Source organism: Perca fluviatilis, chromosome 19, assembly GCF_010015445.1.
Source record: "Perca fluviatilis chromosome 19, GENO_Pfluv_1.0, whole genome shotgun sequence".
In the NCBI taxonomy this organism is placed as follows: domain Eukaryota; kingdom Metazoa; phylum Chordata; class Actinopteri; order Perciformes; family Percidae; genus Perca; species Perca fluviatilis.
The window spans coordinates 11554314-11572857 of record NC_053130.1 but is presented as its reverse complement, the minus strand read 5'-3'; the positions used below and the strand labels follow the sequence as shown (position 1 = coordinate 11572857).

The window sequence follows — 18544 nt, the reverse complement described above, 5'->3', positions numbered from 1 at the left end:
AAACTGCACGTATATATAATATTATCCCCCCACAGATTTGTTGAACTACATTTTTGCTTAATCTGTGGTCACACAATTAATTGTAGATACACAGTCAGTCTGTCACTTCAAGGTTTAGAAACATACCACTGACTCACAAATTTCAGCATCGTGGTCCCTCCATAGCATTTATGCTGAAAGTTTTGACCGGAAGTCGTAAACATCGCCGCCGCTTTGACGCTTCTTTCAGGATGTTGGTCCGCTCGCTCGCCGCTATTTTGCAGGGAGAGGGAGAAGCGGTATTGCTGAGCAACGGAGGGAGAGAAGGCCGACGCACGCACAGAACTGCAGCAGCGGCAGGGCTGGGCTCCACACACACACCTTCAACATAAACACACACCAGAAAGGAAACGGGTAAGTGAGTAGTATACTTCACTTTTATTTAGGTAAACAGTAGAACATACAGCTAACAGTAGGCTTTAAGCTAACGTGAGGTGGTCGACCATCAAGTTTGCGGTAGAGAAAAAAAAAAATGGAAAGAGTCGGTTTTCTGCTTTTGTGCTGCCCTTCTATTGATGTCAATTTGGGGTTTCAATGTTAATACAACATCCTCCGAGGTCACACGGCAGATTTTGGAGCTTCTCACATTAAAACCCTAAAACCTGGATCCATTGAATGTATGAAATGTAATAAACCAGCTCGGGAAATACCCTGTTATGCTTATAACGGCTAAACAAACTGGTCTGACTCCCTGGTGGCTAGCTAACTGGATGGCTATGTTGTCGGCAGCAGCAGCAGCAGCAGCATGACCAGCCTGCCCTGCTCCGCCTTTGTAAAGCGACATAGCCTCGGCACTTTGCTGCCTCTCTAAAAGCACCGGCCACAATTGTCATATATGCTACTATTATTTGTCATTGAGTTGTTTTTTTTCTATTAGTTGCATCTCTCTGTAACCACACGGAGGCTTTCGAGACAGGATGCACATCAAAGAAGGTCGGTTACGGTGGGCGCTTTGTGTTTATCTCATTGGAAACATATTAACGTCGGGGTCTTCTTTGAGTCTATTTATATAGTCTGTAGGGTAGATTATTTAAGTAGGCATTTCACTATGTAACGCAGCTAAAAATTGTTTCCCGATGTCGGACCCCCGTTCTCTTCTTCTGTGTGGAGGCTTTGTTTTCGTGGGGCAGATGTAGCTGGCCTACATGCATCCGCTCTCTTTGTGTTCAGTTTGATTTTTGCTGTCATCATCACATAAGATGTAAAACTTGGGGAAATAGCTAAATATGTGCTATAACTGCATAACAGTACTAATATGTATTATTATAAATTCATACAGATCTTTAAGATGCCTTATGTGCATTCCTCTTACAAACAAATTAATGCACATTTTAAAATTGTCAAATTATCAGGTATTCAGTATTGAATGAATTCTGGATTTTGTTCAATACTAGAAGCAGATGCATGGCAAATACCAAAGTTACACAACTGTGTAAACATTTGAATTAAAGACTTTTAGCAGCAGCAGCAACTTGATTGTATTTATTCCTCTTGATCATTTCCCCTAATTGCATCTAATGGCGTTAAAGGTACCAGTGGAGACCAATTGCATCCCAGGTCTGGGTTTATAACACAGTTCCACTGTTCTCATACTGGGCTGATGTGTTCTTGGAAAGCTCAAGAGCTATGCACATCAGTGAGTCTCCTCCTCCCTCAGCTGTAAGAATTCAAATTTTTTGGGGTTTGGGCCAAAGAATGTGCAGATAATACCATCCAGTCCGGCTTTGCATCTTTCCTCTCTCGATTTCACTCTGCCTTTTTCCCCCTCCTTCCTGTCCTCTCCGCAAATGCATAGTTGCAGGCAGGCTGGTTGGCTCTACAGGCGGTTGCATTTTTAAAAACTGTGTCAGTGTCACAGGACGGTTGCTGCACTCTCAAAGAGGAAGTAGAAGCAGTGTCCTAGACTGCAGCCCAGCCGGCCTTCATACGTGTCCATTTACACAGTTAAAGTGCAGATGATAACACAGGCAACCATGTGAAAGAATAGAAATAGTGCATTCACACTTTTTATGTCTATTCTTGTGTTGTTCTGACAAACTTGAAATCTCAACAACATATAGGCTAGATTCCTACAGCCACCAAGCTGTCAGTGATGATTGGTCACAAGTTGATTATTAAAATTGAGCAGACAAAATAAAGTGAAGTCCTGCTTTTTCATTCTCTTATCTCATCCTTTCTGAATTACTTTAAAGTTGTGTCTGGTTCAATATCATAATTCTTATGATTAATAAGCAATGTGTACATGTATAGTAAGGGTATCCTTCAATAATATGAACCTATTTCTGTTCTAGTCTATAGTTGGAGGACTTTGTTGTCCGACCTGCCCATGGCCATTGTGTGTAGTAGGAAGTTTAGGAAGTGAGTTCATATTACTTCAGTGGTCAGGGAGTTTTATTTGCGACTTAAAACAACCAAGCCTGGAACCTAATTTTCTAATGTATTCAATTTTTTTCCAACATGTTTTAAAGTGTTTTACACCAGGGTGACTGTGGCTAAAAATAGCGGTGAATCTCCCTTCTGTAATCTGCCAGAGTACAAACTTTAAAGGGTTATGAAAGTCAGATAGCTTTGCCTGGTGAAGCTTTGACTTGTGTGCAGAGTCACAGAGAGAAACAAGGGAGGAGGTGAATAAAAAGTATGTGGTATGAAACAGGATAGCAGTGCAGAAAAAAATATGCATGAAGCAATTTATATACATAATCATCAGCCTCTCCCTTGTTATGGAACATGAAGGGCGTGTCTGTTTTTTTTTTTTTTTTCATTTAACTTCTCAAAATGAAAAATGAAACAAGAGTGACCTTCACATCTGTTTTGGGGTGTAACGTACTCCCCTCTGAGTTTTTGGTATTTTGTGCTTCTTTCCACTGCAGATATTGATCTTGTATCATTTGGGCAGTTTCCATTCCCATCTCGCGTTCTGCCAGGCTCCCATTGATTGTCCTGTTATTCTAACGTTGATGGTTTTTTTTCTTCCTAAGTGCCAGTGTGGATTTCACTATTTTTGTCTGCTGCTGAGGCCATTGCTGTGGGCAGCATAAATGCTGGTGTCATAATCAACGTGGCAGGGGTTGGCCAAATACTAATGTTCCTGTTAAAGGGCCACGGGTCAGTCATCATCTGCTCAGCAGGGGCCATGCAGGGCCATTAGAGCACTCGCCAGAGCACACCTATACAGTACAGTATACCTGACACGCGGTGTGCTTTGGCTTCTCTTAATGCATAATACAGTGATTTATTGATATGACAGTATTACTCAAGAATTTTGCAGAGGATAAAGCTATTATCCCAGTTCAAATATATTTTTGTTTCCAGGAATAGAGTTTAAAGTATACATTCAGGATATATATCATATTAAGGGTTTTGCTTCAAAAATGACTAACGATAAATCGGTTATCAAAAAAGTTGTCATTTAATGCATTATTCTACTAATCTTTTCACCTCTAGTATAATATAATATTCATTGCTTTTGCATTTCGAAAGGTAACTTTGAGTTTGCATATTAGTTTATTAAATGTATTCTGCTCACATGCCCCATTGCGAAAGATGCCTCCAGAATACTGTTTCTGTATGTTTTCTGAAAAACATACTGCATACACGCTTCGGAGAATGAATTACATGCACTGAAAAAGACTATGCTGCAGGGCATGTGCTTCATTAATTCTTATAACTTATTAATAATCTATTTTTTATTATCTCTTTATCAGTACAAGCTTGTTCAGAGCGTTGGTTTTCCCCCCTTAGACTCCACAAGAATAATAACTTTACTTTCTCAGATAATGCTGAAGGGCAGGCTATGTTTTAACTAGGCTACATGCCGTACAGTTATCAACATCCGTGAAATGTAAATGTCTATATGTAGGTCTCTAGGTCATGCGGAACACAGGGGTGACCGAGCATGTGGTGGGTTTATGTCTTATGGCCAGGAGTGTGCTTGGTTGTTCATGGTAATAACAATGAAGCAGTCTGGATGGGTGCTGGCTAAATGGGGGTGTTTGCTTGTTTGTTCCTCTCGCCAACTGCTCGTGATGCGTGTGGCCGCTTTTCTGCACCATATGGTCTTTTCTGCTGCATGGGATGATTTTTTAACCTGCTGTATGTATAAGCCACATTAGCACACATAAAGCTGCACATACACATGCACACTCAAGTTTCTGCAGATTTGAGGTGCTATTCTGACACCATAATGTTTTATTATCTCCCCTGCATGGTGCTATGGTCCTGTCGATAAAAGATTAGTGCTGGTGTATAGTCTTTATCTGGCTGCATAAATAAAATAAAAAAATGCATCGTTCAACAGCATGGATCATTTTTTCTTTGTTAGATTTTTCAATTTTTATTCATAATATAAATTTAGTACATTTGATCTTACTCCACTTGTAGGATCCACTTTTACAAAAGCATAATGGGGAAAGCATGATGATACTGTATGTATTGAACTGGAGAAAAAAGGACAAATGATGATTCTTCACTTTGTGTGTATGTGTGTCAAACTGTTCCTCCATCCTTACCTGTCGGAGCATCCTTGGCTGGGATATACACTGTCAAAGTACATTCAGCCTAATGTGACTTAATGAGCTTTTACGATGTCAAAGTACACTATCATGGATTTTAGATTCCATTTGTAGTTGAGGTTTTATCAAAGGAGGTCTCTTTAACAGAACATGGCTAGTGAGTGTTTTGCTGGAAATTCTTCATTTATGAGGAGAGGTAAAGTAGACCAACTTGATTCAAATGTCAAATGGAATCAAAGACTTTCAGGACTGATATCCCTGGAGCAGCCATGGCATGCTCCTTTGTGCACTCTCAATTTTAGACCAAGAACATTTCATATACTTTATTATTTAACTGCTGTCAAACTAACTTTTGATTGACTGGCTGCTCTGTAGAGTTATTTACATGTCATTCAAAGTGCCATATGACATTAGCATCACACACATGCATAAACAATTCCATTTCTCTTTCTTCTTTGTGTTAGAGTATGTTCGTGAAACTCTATGAAACCATAATGCTTACAGGTGATGAAGTAGGATTTTAAAATGGAACAAACATATATAAAGTTCACTACTGAAAGGGCAACAAAATATAGCTCATATAGCTGATAACATTCAGCTTGTTACAAGTGTCTGGTTTATCATTATCTACATTATAGAAAAAGCCCTGTCTCTCTTTTTGCCTGAAGTTTAGAGAGGAAAAATAGATGTTTACCTCCTCTACTGTACACTTTCATGTTTGTAAATCTACAGTAGACTCAGTCATTGGGGACTAGAAAAAGCCTTTTGTCTGTCTGTCTGTTCAGAGGTTGCTCAGGTGTCTCGTCTTGAATCGGTTGCCTGGTTTGTTCTTTACACCCCTCGGGGTCTGGAGGCTTCCCATCTTCCAAAACACCTCTAGGGTTGCAAGACCGATTCAGTCTCCCTTGTCATTTGCTTATTGACTTACTGACCTTACATCAGCATTTTCAAGGGAATAGGCTGCAGCTTTTCTATTTGTCTTGACCTTTAATGTACTTTCCTTTTATTGGTTTTATGTGTCTAGCACCACATACCCTATTTTCTCTTTCTTTCCATTGTTGCCAAACTGCAATGTTGATTATAATATTTATTACATTTCAGGTCTTACATAAAGTGTTAATGTATGTTTTTTCATTTAGAACACATCTTTGCTGTGGTGTTTTTGCACTACATTTCCAAGGAATCACTTTTCAATCAGTCAGTATCATGATATTGTATTATTGTATATAGTTTAATTTAATGCAGTTACTGGCCTTTTCTTCATCTGTTCAGCCAAGGGGGCTATCACTGCTCTAGCTCCTGTAACTACTAAGTGCTATTTATGTTCAGCTTTTGCTGCTCTTGTAAACAGTAAATGCATTACCTTTTGTCTGCCAGAGGATTTCTCCTGGGAAGGACCAACCAGACATGGAAGTTCAGAGCAAGAAATGCCTAAAACCTTTTCAATTTAATCACTTTTCTGATTTCTCAATCGGTGAGGAGCAAAATATGACTTACGACGATATCTTTCTTCTGTCATTACTACTTCCATTTGAAGCCCTACACATAGGGTGTCACCTAGCCAAGCATGGTTTTGTGATGTTTTTGGCATCCACTGTAGCTGCTGGTAAGTTTTAATGTAGCTACACTGAGATAAAGGTACATTTTTACAGTCTAGGCAGACAACCACACCCTTACTAGGGCTAAGTTTGGCTCTCATCATAAGACCACATGGAAATGTGTGTGACAAGAGTATGAGTTGTGCCGGTCTGTCTCTTTTTTTCTCCTGGTTATTTCTCTCCTACTGTTGTTCTCACTTTGGTTTGCTTAGCATGTTTGTGTTCGAGTAAATCTGTGTGTGGAGGCTACACACAGAAGCTGTCAGTGTGTGTGATGCGGTCTGAGTCAGCTACCAGGGTCGCGGTGGTGATGTGACGGTCTGGGAGGGAGGTTAGGCAGATGAGTATTGCTGTTGCATCATCCTGGGATACGCACTGGAGCCATATGCTATGTGGAGAGCAGCAGCCAGCAAAGAAACATATTAGGTGATGGCAGTAAATAAAGTAGCGCTCATTTACATCACTTCCTGTCCCCTTTCAGCCAGTGTCTGTAATTGGCTAGTTTGGAGTGGAGGGAAAAGATATGGATTGTTGAAAAGACAAAAGACTGCTTATAAAACATTTTTGACAGAGAACGGAAAGCCAATAAATCTGATTATCCAGCACTGCTTTTTAATCGCCCCGCTTATTTTTAATGTCTGAACATTTTATTGTATAATGAATAATAATAGCCGTGTTCATTCTCATTTTATTCAAATGTATGCCTTTGTTAGTGTTGTTAATGATTTTCCTCATGACAATGTACAAAGTATTTCAATTCCTTTGAGCTGTGAGTGAGCAGCCTCTGTAGATGGCACATGGTTTTTCATTCACGAGTAGACAGACAAATGCACATCAAATGTGGACTCAAAGATGAGTGAGCTCTATCTACCACAGGAGGTGCAGTGCATGCTTCCTGTCTCTTCACTGCTATCTCCTCCATACAAAGAATTCACAGTCATCTTGGAATAATCCTGCCCTTTCACTCCTTAATTATGTGTGTGTGTGTGTGTGTGTGTGTGTGTGTGTGTGTGTGTGTGTGTGTGTGTGTGTGTGTGTGCGAGTGCGAGTGCGTGTGCGTGTGTGTGTCTGTGTGTGAGATAGTAATACGTGCAGGTCTGGGGGTTGGGGAATTCCTGCCAAAACCATGAGGTCACTATTCCTCCTTATTAGCCCCAGCATTAATGTTGCTGAAAGAGTGGAATGGATATGAGACCGTACCACGAGTGTTAACAGTTTGTGTCTTCCCAACATCTCAACACTGAAATTACGTATTTACCAATATTTAGAATCAGACATTTTTTCATACAGTATGTTCCAAACTTTGCTTTTCAGATGACAACATGTAGGGTTAACTGCAGCAGGTCTGTCATTCTAAGTTGTAAGAAGAAGCAAACATGGTTTTAGTGAAATGGTTGTAATGATTGGTTTACCCAAATTACCATAAAACGTGTTATTGTCATTTTTGTAAGTTTTATTTTATTTATTTTAAGTTTTTACAATTTTTGTTTATTCATTTTGTTTTTATTTAAACATTTCATCTTTGTATATAAAATGTCAAACAACAGTGAAAAATGTGCGTTGGAATTTCCCAGAACCCAAGATGAGATTTTCAGTTTACCAACAGTCCAAAACCCAAAATATATTCAATTTACTATTACTGTAAGAAAAGCAGCAAATCCTCATATTTTAGAAGCTGTAACCAGAGAATATTTTGGCATTTTTGCTAGAAAATATTGCCATTTAATTTTCTGTCAATCGATTAATTGACTAATTGTTTTGAGTTTTTTTCTTGACTATCCAGAGTAACAGGGACACTATTTTTTGCTGATACATTTTTCTTATTATACTTTTTCAATCCTGTAACCAAACCTAACTGCATTCACCTCCATTGTATTCATGTTCAGGCAGAAATCCAAGACATAGATATCTCAAAATCTGGCCCTAACTATCTGCATGGCTAGACACCGCTAGAGTTCAGTGAGAAAATGTGTTTTTTTGTATTTTCGGTGAACTGACTGTTTAACATCAGGACTAGGAGCACATGTAAAGCAGAAAGTATATCCTTCTCAGCTGTATCCCCTTGGTCAGACCTACCACTGCATTCCTCCAGCTGTGCCATGTCTTTCATGTGTGATAGCAAGAAGATTTTTAATGCCGCCACACAGGCTGGTATGCATCATATTCAGGCTCCTCAACCACATTCTCGTTAACATCGCATTCTGCAGTGAGTGTGCAGTCGTTATTGAGACGGCAAGCCTTCAGATGCTTTGGTTACAGTGGGGAGGGGGACCCACACATAATTATAGTGTAATGACAATGCTGTAATTGTTCTTTAGTTGGCTTTCTCTGATAATGTGTTCATAGTGTGTTCTTCTAGTGTAGGATCTAAACACAATATCCTTTCCATATCCATAATATCGGACATATACGGTAATACATGGTCTTGTTTTGCCATGGCTGGAGAACACTGTTATAAATGGTGTAACATGTAAACCAAGCAGAGAATGCACATTATAAGCATGAGATACTAGCTTAGAGTCTGGCCAGTGACTGTTTAATTGGATTCAAGGAAATCAAATCTTACATTTTTTCTATCTGTAGTCCCCCGAATTAGTTATGGAGTTATTTTGGTGAACTATGCTGAACTTATTTTGGTTAAATTTAGGACATTTTAATTCAGTTAAGGTTAGTGTGATTTTTCTGGCATGGTTATTGTTAAGGGGGATTTCATGCGGCCTAATAAAGCCTTGTTTTTGTACTTGTTCTATGGATAGTTTCTTATGACGATGCACATAAGTCTGGTCAATTTTTGCCTCAGTTCTTGCAAACAGTCGCCTCACAGAAAAAAGGTACTGGTCCGGGCAGGACAATTCTGTGTGGAGTTTGCATGTTTTGCATTCACATGGGTTTGCTCCAGGTGCTCCGTTTTCCTCCCACCACCAAAACATACAATGTTAGATGCGTTCCTGTAAGTGCCCCTGGCCAAGGCACTGGCAAAAGAACTGGAGTTGGTTCCCGGGCGCTGCTAGCTGCATACTGCTACTATGTATAGGATAGGTTAAATGCAGAGGATAAATCTAGTTTTAGTTGTATGTAAGAGCTGAGAAATGACAATAAAGGAATATTATCTTAAATTTACAACTGTCTACAATTTCCTCATTAAATGTTTCACATATCATATAAATCGTTGAATATTCTGAGCTGTTACTGTGATGAAAACTGATCCCTTTTACATCAGAGACAGCTGTTGCTTTGGTAAAGTCATGTTCCTAACACCGTCGTGCGAGGAACTGTCAGAGGTGTGCAGTTGATTAAAATTTTACCCAGGGGATTATTGAGTTGGTATACCAAGTGCTTATGAGGTCAAGTGAGCAAGTGAGCTTAGCTCAATAATCTTTAATTCCCTCTCTGATGGGCTTTTCTTGGCACTTTTCTCTACACACGACAGAGCTCCTTATATTTTAATGTCACTTGAAATTACCATGAAAAGCTTCCCTTTGAAAACTATATTTGATTTTGAAATAATTAATTATGAAAAGTATTAAAATTGTCTAAACCTTGGTATAAACGTCAACAAGGTGTAACCAAATGCAGCAATCTTTTAAAATATGTTTTATAACAGATTCTCCACTTCACTCTGAGAGGCTCCGCTCTGTGTTTTGTTGTCATCTTGTGACAGTGTGAACATTTTTAAAAAGGTACATTTGGCTGCTTAAGTTTACAGCCAGTGGCTCGGCCAGACAGCATCCACCCCATAGCCAGTCAGCTAGAACAGCAATACAGATAACATGCCCGTCGGTTAGTTCTGCTTAATGTTGTTCTTCCAGGCCTGGGTAGTTGGAAAGTGTGGCTGGCTTTGACCTCCTTTACAGCTCTTCTAAAAGAGAGCGAGGGAGGAGGTAGGCAAGAGGGAAAATAAATGTCCTGCTGGGGAGGCCAGCCAACATTCCTACATCACTTCCTCCTCTAACATCTGGCAATGATCAGGGCAGGCAGAGAGAAAGAGAGGATGTTTCTCACTGGTTGGCTTAGTGTTCGTTTCCAGGCGTAGACAGAGAGGCATCACATTGCAAGACCGCCCAGTTAACCTCATTCCCCCTACCAGCAAAGCAGAATGAAGCAAGATGGAGTGCTTTTTTGATTCAGTGTATCCCTATGTTTACACTTTGTCAGTGATTCTACAGTCTTCCTTTATTGCTTCATATGTTCTTTTCAGCTATTTATATCATGTTGCAATGAAATAAATTGTATGTGTTTGCCTGCTTCTGTGATTATAAATGAAAAAAGGAGTAAAAAAAAGCTTTTCCTTTCTCAGGATGGCCTAGCTGTGTTGTGTCGTCAGCAGTCAATCAGCAGTGAGCTACCTGGACCAGAGGTGTGTAATAGAACTCCCTAGTTTTTTCCCCAATATGTAAAACAACTTACTTACATTTGTATTGTCTTGTCACTGAGATAAACCAAAAGAATGGTCTTCAAACCTTAGGGCCACCTTGCAAGTTTTTTCTTTTCTAAAAATACTATTATTTAATTGACTTTTAAATATTGCAAGGTTGACTCTGATAATGGAACAACAATGGTGCTTAGAACTTAATTGGTTATGCAAAGCAAGTGTTCCTGCTATTATTTTATATACAGTATAAAATACTGTTTTCAGAATATCCTAAACTCTTTCCGAATTTCTGTAGATGTGAGTTTGTTTAGATAATATACTTAGAGCAATTTTGATTGTCCCAAAAGGTGTGTACCTGAGGCAGCAGAAGGTTGCAGAGATGAGTGTGACCTCGTGGTTCCTGGTGAGCAGTGGGGGGACTCGCCACCGCCTCCCCCGGGAAATGATCTTTGTTGGCCGGGATGACTGTGAGCTCATGCTACAGGTGAGAACACATTACACACCAATTTCTCCACTGACAGCAGTTTCAAGAAACCAGAACGGGCAAGAGGTGTTTGTTGTATTTTCACCCTCTCTCTATCTTTCTGTAGCCATTGCTGTCTTTATTAAAGAAAAATGGCAATCTGAGTCTTTGTAAGTTACTAATTTTTAAGGTAATATAACCAGAGAACATACAGAGCCTGGCACTCATGGGGTTTTTCTCAGTCATATAAATAACCTGCTGACCTCACAGCAGTCTGTTTCATAAGCTAAATGTTTACTGAGTATGACTGAGCACACTACAAATGAGCCTTCCATGCTCATGCTGTTGCTCTTACAGTAGCAGGACGTGTATACAGTATGTTATCGTGTGTGTGTGTGTGTGTGTGTGTGTGTGTGTGTGTGTGTGTGTGTGTGTGTGTGTGTGTGTTCTGACTGAGTATCTGTGCAGCTGTGCATACATCAAGCCCATGTGTATGCTCATGTGTACCTCTGGTCACTGCACTATTAATAGAAAGTGGGGCAGATACCTCCTGAGTTAGATCTTATCTGACTGAGTCGGTTGTAGTGGGTAAAAGGGGCATTCTCTGTTATGAGAAAATTATTACATGTTGAGAGAAGTTTTTACTGGTACCAGTGTCTGTCTGAGAGTCTGACTGTCAGGAAGAAGACTGATATTTATTTATTTTTGCTGTGTTGTTGGAAATTAGCCTCACTTTTCAGATTGGCCTCTCTATCTTATAAAATCACTGTGGCTAATAATACCACATTAAATTTGATTTATTTCTAAGTTTCTGCTTTCTGTACAGCACTTTGTAAACCTATTAAAATATTATTTTAATTGTAGAATTATCGTTAGCTAAAATAAATCATCACTAAATCATGCTCTATGCTTTATGGGCTTTCTGGGTTGAAGAGGCTGGAGCATAAATAGTATAGATAATAATAGTAGAATAGCCTTTAATGTCATTGTATCAATAAAAATGTACAGCGTCATTCAGAGTGCTACTCCTGTAAGGTGCTGCTAGTTAAACAAAAAAAAACATTCTCTCCACACATTCATTCATACATTCCACACGATAATAAATAAATATATAAAAGGAAGTTGTTAAAAACTGCATTGAGAAATTGCACATGAAGAATATTGGACACTGGTTTAAAAACATGGGTTTTTGTCCATTCAGAGTTCTGATAGCTGTGGGGAAAAGCTGTGTTTGAGTCTGTTAGTCCGGGTTTTGAGTGATCTGTAGCACTTCCACCCTTGTGATGTATTTGGAATGATAGAAAGATAAGAGAAATCTTCCAAATTGAGGAATTTCTTTTGGTTTTGTGTATAAATGTTTTTGTGTGCCACTTTGTGTAGCTGCTTACAGTTGTCCCCCATGTGACTGCTTTAATGAGCCAAGGCCTCATCACATGGCGAAAGGTTAAGGGCTGCTTGTGTCATGCACCAAATAAAACACACACACACACACACACACACACACACACACACACACACACACACACACACACACACACACACACACACTCCCAAACAGAATATTAAACTTCAAATGATTGAATGTCAGAGAATTATTACACTGTTACTTACTGATACTTATTGAGATATTGAAAAAGGAAAGGAGTGTAATACAGTCCCTCCAGAAAAATGCGATTATGCGATCGCATAATTCAATGCATAATCAGCCAAAGTCCACATATTTATGCGGGGGCCGCATTTTTTCAAATACATCGCACTTTCGCCCCGTAAATTGCCAATTTCCGCGCAAAATATGCGGGGCTTGCATGATTTCATAATCCCCGCATTTTCGTTGCAAAAAAGTCACATATATCTTAGCAGAAAGTTGAAAAATGTTGAGTTTACTTCACACAAGAGCAGCCATTTCCCCGTTACCATGAGAACGTTATGAAGTTACGTAATTACGCGACGTGAACATCGAAAAGCAGGGTGTTGAGGGAATCACTTTTTTTTCTCTTTTTCATCAAACTGCAGTTTTTGCAAGTTCCCGCAATTTTTGCAAGTTCCCATAGTTTCATCGCATAAAATTGCATAAATATCCTGCATATTCCATTGCCTTTTTTAAGAAAACGTGCCGCATAATCAAGGATTTTTGCCCGCAACAATCACAAAAAAACTCTGCATAACAGTCTGCATAATGCCAGTCTGAATCTTATAAATAGTCAGTGAGGCTATTACAGTTTTTGCCGATTGCTTTCACACTGAAATCAAAAGTATTACACAATTATCAAAACCTTACACTAAAGGACCAAAACATTGGCCTAGATGTGCACCACTATCAGCACAATGCCAGTCTCACACTGTTTGCAAAACTATACACACAGTGATTTGCAAAACACTAAACACACTTGTATACATTAGACACAGAAGTATATCATGATGTCACTTCTTTGCAATTCCAAAGCACTCAAATTATCACACCTATGAGCCAACCTGTGAAACAGCCATCAGGTGCGCAAACACATGATTGCTTAATTGTAGACACACCGTTCAGGTTTAAGAACACAAAAAATGCAGCAGGTAAGTTTAGTATTTTCTGTACTGTATTTTCAATTTTATTTTTATTTTTTACTGTAATTGTAACCTGTACTGGATACAGTATTTTATGTTTGTTGTTTGCCGCGCTAACAGTGTTATGCACTCTACTGTAGTACTGTAGCATGAAAACTGGGACATGTTTTGTTGTGATTCTCCATGTTGACATGTTGACAGATTTGGGTATGGAGAGAAATTTATATATGAGGAAATTATATTTTCCTCAGTCTGTAGCATTGGTGTAGTGTTTGGTGAACTTATTGTACAGTATATTTGCACTTCTCTGTGTACTTCATTAACAGTACTCTAATCACTGAGAATTATAATTGCTAAAAGTGTTTTAGATTAGCAACAGCAGTGTGTAACTGGTTCAAACAGAATTAAGTCATATGGAATGTGTGGTAACAAAATATGGTTTTTATAGTGTTTCATTTTGCAAAGGGTCTGATCTGTCTTGTAGCTCAACTCATCTGCAGTGTGTGTTTGTTTCCTTGTTTGCCTTTCTCTTTCACTCTCTTTACAAGATCAATATGTGTTAACTCCTTAAAGCTTTTTGGGGAATTTTTCTGTGTCTGATCATTTTGAACACTTCATTTTCACTTCAGATTTATTTAATTAGCTGACACTCACTTTTTTAGTTATGTTGAGCTACTCCACATCTGTATTCTAAGTGGCCTTTGCACAGATTTAGTTGGTCAGCACTGCAGCATACAGCATGAATCTGCTCTATCCTGCGGTGTGAGGTACAACAAGCCGCTCAGTTCGTTTCTCTCCTGTTTGATCTAGCCTAATCTCACTAATGTAATCTGTTTGATGGTTGGAGTTGCTTGGCTTGGCCAACACTTCAGCCATTTTCTTGAATTTTTATTTCAGCATGAGGGTGCAGTCCGGTTGTTTGCAATTAGGTTATAGGAAAGATTCATATATGACTTTATATGAGATCCAGCTCCCAGAATCATGTCATTGACTTCAGCACAATAATGTCATTCTTGCCTAAATCTCATTGTGCAAATATACTTACATTCTGGTTTTGATCTTATTTATTTTCACTCCCATGTTGTTAAAAGTTTGTGATTCAGGAATGAGACAAAGTGGCTTAGCACAGTTAATGGATTGGTTAGATGGACTTGTGTTAATACATATTAACACATCAATCAGATATTATTACTGTGTTTGGCCACCATTGGAAAAAATGAAAGCTGAAACTTCACTCCAAATAATGAGCTTATCACTGAGAAATGTATCTTACCCTGAAACATCAGGAAAGCAGCTGCAAACACAGCACACACAGCAGAAATCACCAAAATTAAATAGGATCTGCTTAATGCCAATATAAAAGCAAATTACAAGGTGTCACTTTGTTTCTTGTATTTTATTCAAGCGCCTTGTCTGAAGGGCGTTCTAACAGACATTTGGAGACTGCAGCAATTTGCTCATCAGTCAATTTCAATGCATAGCCTAAATCTATATAAGTTTTGGAATATGCGACATTGTTACATGAGAGGGATATTTGCCAAATTCTACAATACATTTCTGTCTGAGGCTAACATAATCTTTTTCACCATACAGAAGGTTGCAGTGTTTGTACTGGAAACTATTTATGCTCAAAACAGCTGATAGGCTCATTTCTGAACAATGCAGAAAAATCAATACCTTCACCTCCAGTCCTTCATTGCTCCCCTGTTCTCCTTTGTGTGTGTGTGTGTGTGTGTGTGTGTGTGTGTGTGTGTGTGTGTGTGTGTGTGTGTGTGTGTGTGTGTGTGTGTGAGAGACATTGAAATTCCTGCTGATAAGGCTTCAAGTTGATATCATTGTAGATATCATACATAGTAACATTGAGGCTCACTATCAGAAATACATTCTTGACATTGGATGCTCATACCTCTACAAAGATGTAACATAGCACAGTCTGCTCCAGGCACACTCCAATGGTTTGTGTAAGAAACCATTGCTATTCTGCAGTTATAGCACAGGTGCCCACATAAGCATTATGAAGACATTTTGAAGAAGAGCATCACAGATGAAAAGTTACCACTGGGTTAATCCTTCATGTTTGTGTATGTTTTTGTTTGAAGTCCCGCAGCGTGGATAAACAGCATGCAGTCATCAACTACGAGGCTGGGACAGACGAACACAAGGTCAAGGACCTGGGCAGCCTGAATGGGGTGAGTACGCAAGTAGAAAAATGCAAAACAGAGAGAGGTTAGGACAAAGATAAAATGACAAGAAAGAACACATTGGGAGAGATAAGAGAATGAGTTCAACCAGCTGAAGGAGAAGTAAAGGGCTTTAGAGGGAGATGGATAGACATTGCAAAAATAGAGAGAAATCAAGAGATAGAGAAGAAAAAACAAGTAGAGGTCCTGAAGGGTCAGAGGTTAACTTGTTTTCTGGCAGTCAATAGGACCTTCTATTTTACCGCTGCTAATCAATCTACCTGTCAATGAGAATTTGTATCAGGGCTGAGGTCACTAGGAATCTAATCCTAATTATGCAAATCACTACTTTAGGGCACAATCTTTGATCCAAATATAAACAAAGGGCAACTAAAATAAATCAGTGTTGGAAGTCAATGTGTAGAGGTCTCTGTTGACTGTAAAAGGTATTTTGGGAAATGTAGTAAATTATTTACTGAAGCTGATGTAGATTAAGCTGGCTGGGGAATAAAGGATATACCGAAACGTACACTATACATTTCATCGCTGTACATAACATAATACATAATAAAAACACAAATTAACTTTGTATTTAGATACACTTCATTTCTCTCTCTGATATTCTAGCTCAGAAAACCCTGTTTACAGTTGCCACATGCCGTTAGTCATGTGTAGTGATTAGCACTCAGTCATAGCCCACCAGATTGGACACATATGCAGAACCTCCCTGACATCCTCTCCAGCTCTCAGACAGGAAGCCAGAGTCAGAGCCACTTCCTGCTGTGTCATTAACCACCAGCTTCTTTGGCTGGATTCAGAGGAAGTTTTCTCCTGCTGAGTCAGTGGATATATACAGATTTGCCACAATGGTGAGTAAAAAGCTGTGTTTGGGCAGTGTCACCATTTACTGTCTTACTGGTAGTGTTTCATTGCTGGTTTGTAAAGCTGTCATGAACTCATCTCACTAGAGAGAAGACTGGAATGTTTTATTGCAACAGCAGTGCAAGTATGATAGAATTTCATTTGCAGTTCAGTGAAACCTGATCTATCTCAGAGAGGGTGAAATGGGAGAAAGGAAGAGATGGGAAAGAAAACAGCAAGGGAAAGATGCACATTGTCATGCCTAGGCCTTTAGTGCAGACTTCTTTCAAGACATTCCAGGAGCAGCGTCAGGCATATTAGGACCTTACAGTAATATTGAACTCACATGTGGTCCCATGTGTCTGGCAAGAGTTTCTTTTACTGTTACAGCTTCAAAAACCCTGAAACCAGAACAAAAATATCTGACTAACATTTAAAGCTGCAGTAGGTAAGATTGTGAAGATCCAGGACTTTGCCAACAAATTTGAACATCGACAACTTCTCAGTCCCTCCTCCCTTTCTGCTGCAGCCCAAACCGTCTCCTAAGCCCCGCCCACACAACGGATTTTGACAGAACTGCCGGCATGTCAGACAACATGTTCAATAACTAAACACCAACACAACGTTAACTTTACTCACCAACAGTAAAACGATGCTAACTAGCAGGCTACCGTTAGCCATTTCAGCATCATATCAGACCGACCACTGTGCTAACGTTACTATCATCCTCACCAACGTAGCTTTGTGGACTTTGGACTACTAATAACCAAGTGAAAGATAAATCATTCATGGTAATTATGTTACCTGTTGAGAGGAAATGTGGCTACATCTGCATCGTTCTTCAGATCTTTAAAATCCTGCAGCCACGCCACCTCTGAAAAGCCACTCCATTATTCACGGAATTTTGGAAAACCTTTCTGCAGCTCGTGCGCGGGGAGGGGGGAGGGGAGAAACGCTATATATGCGTGTGCCTGAGCAGCGATTGACAGGCAGATAGACCACCCCTGTGGCCCTGATTGGAGAAAATCGACCGGGAGCGGTGGAATTTTGCCAACGGCACTACAGGCTGTAGGAGGTGCCAGAGGAGCTGTCTTTTTTTTAATTATACATAATTCATGTAGTTCTACTGGAACATAGGGTCAGTTTCAGCAAATATGACAGAAAGTTAGTTTTATAAGACTTACCTACTGCATCTTTAAGCAAGAGTTGATATTTATTTTTTTCAAGCAAAAATGCCCACTTCGTCCAGCTTCTCAATTGTAAGTATTTGCTGTTTTTTTCTGTCATATATTTGAGTATACTGGTTATCTTTGGGGTCTGGACTTGACAAAAAAAAAACATGTTAAAATGTTGCTGTGGAAAACTGTTGAAACTATTATTGGCATTTGTTTTCATATTTTCTATGTAATAGACAAAACAATTAACTTAGAAAATAATTAGCAGATTAATCGATGATGAATATAATTGTTAGTTTCAACCCTAATTTCCACTTGGACGCACAGACACTGCCATGCGTGACACAACTGTAAACCAGCTTAAGCAGATGCCTGTTTGTGGTGATATCTTCTTTATTGTTACATTTAATTTAAATCTTGGTTTTTGTCTTGCCTTTTCCTTCCCCCTGCAGACCTTTGTAAATGATGTCCGCATCCAGGAGCAGATGTACATCACTCTGAAGTTGGAAGACAAGCTGAGGTTTGGATATGATATCCTTTCACTTTTCTGATCTTTTAATTATTATATTAATTATTACCAACATGCCAAATGGTTTACTGTACTATTTGAAGATAGTAGAATTTACAGTAAATGGTTTCATGCATCTGTGTATGAAGTATATGTGTGTGTGTGTGTGTGTGTGTGTGTGTGTGTGTGTGTGTGTGTGTGTATGTGTGTGTGTGTGTGTGTGTGTGTGTGTGTGTGTGTGTGTGTGTGTGTGCATATATCATAATGTGCTATTGTGAACAGTATTT

At 39.2% G+C, this 18544-nt stretch overlaps 1 protein-coding gene across 10 annotated transcripts in view; it reads left to right on the top strand.

Moving 5' to 3' along the window:
• The first annotated feature begins 239 nt into the window (after window positions 1-239).
• cep170aa (centrosomal protein 170Aa) overlaps window positions 240-18544 on the top strand; it is a 42029-nt gene continuing 23724 nt past the window's right edge. For 7 of the 10 annotated variants that reach the window (XM_039784181.1, XM_039784186.1, XM_039784187.1 and 4 more), the window contains exons 1-5: window positions 241-393; window positions 10446-10505; window positions 10868-11004; window positions 15633-15722; window positions 18202-18280. In XM_039784181.1, coding sequence (XP_039640115.1) covers window positions 10900-11004; window positions 15633-15722; window positions 18202-18280 — 274 coding nt within the window. In that variant the 5' untranslated portion in view covers window positions 241-393; window positions 10446-10505; window positions 10868-10899. Of the gene's footprint in view, window positions 394-10445; window positions 10506-10867; window positions 11005-15632; window positions 15723-18201; window positions 18281-18544 lie in introns of all 10 variants that reach the window. The other 3 variants (XM_039784182.1, XM_039784180.1, XM_039784175.1) reach the window with 1 other exon arrangement.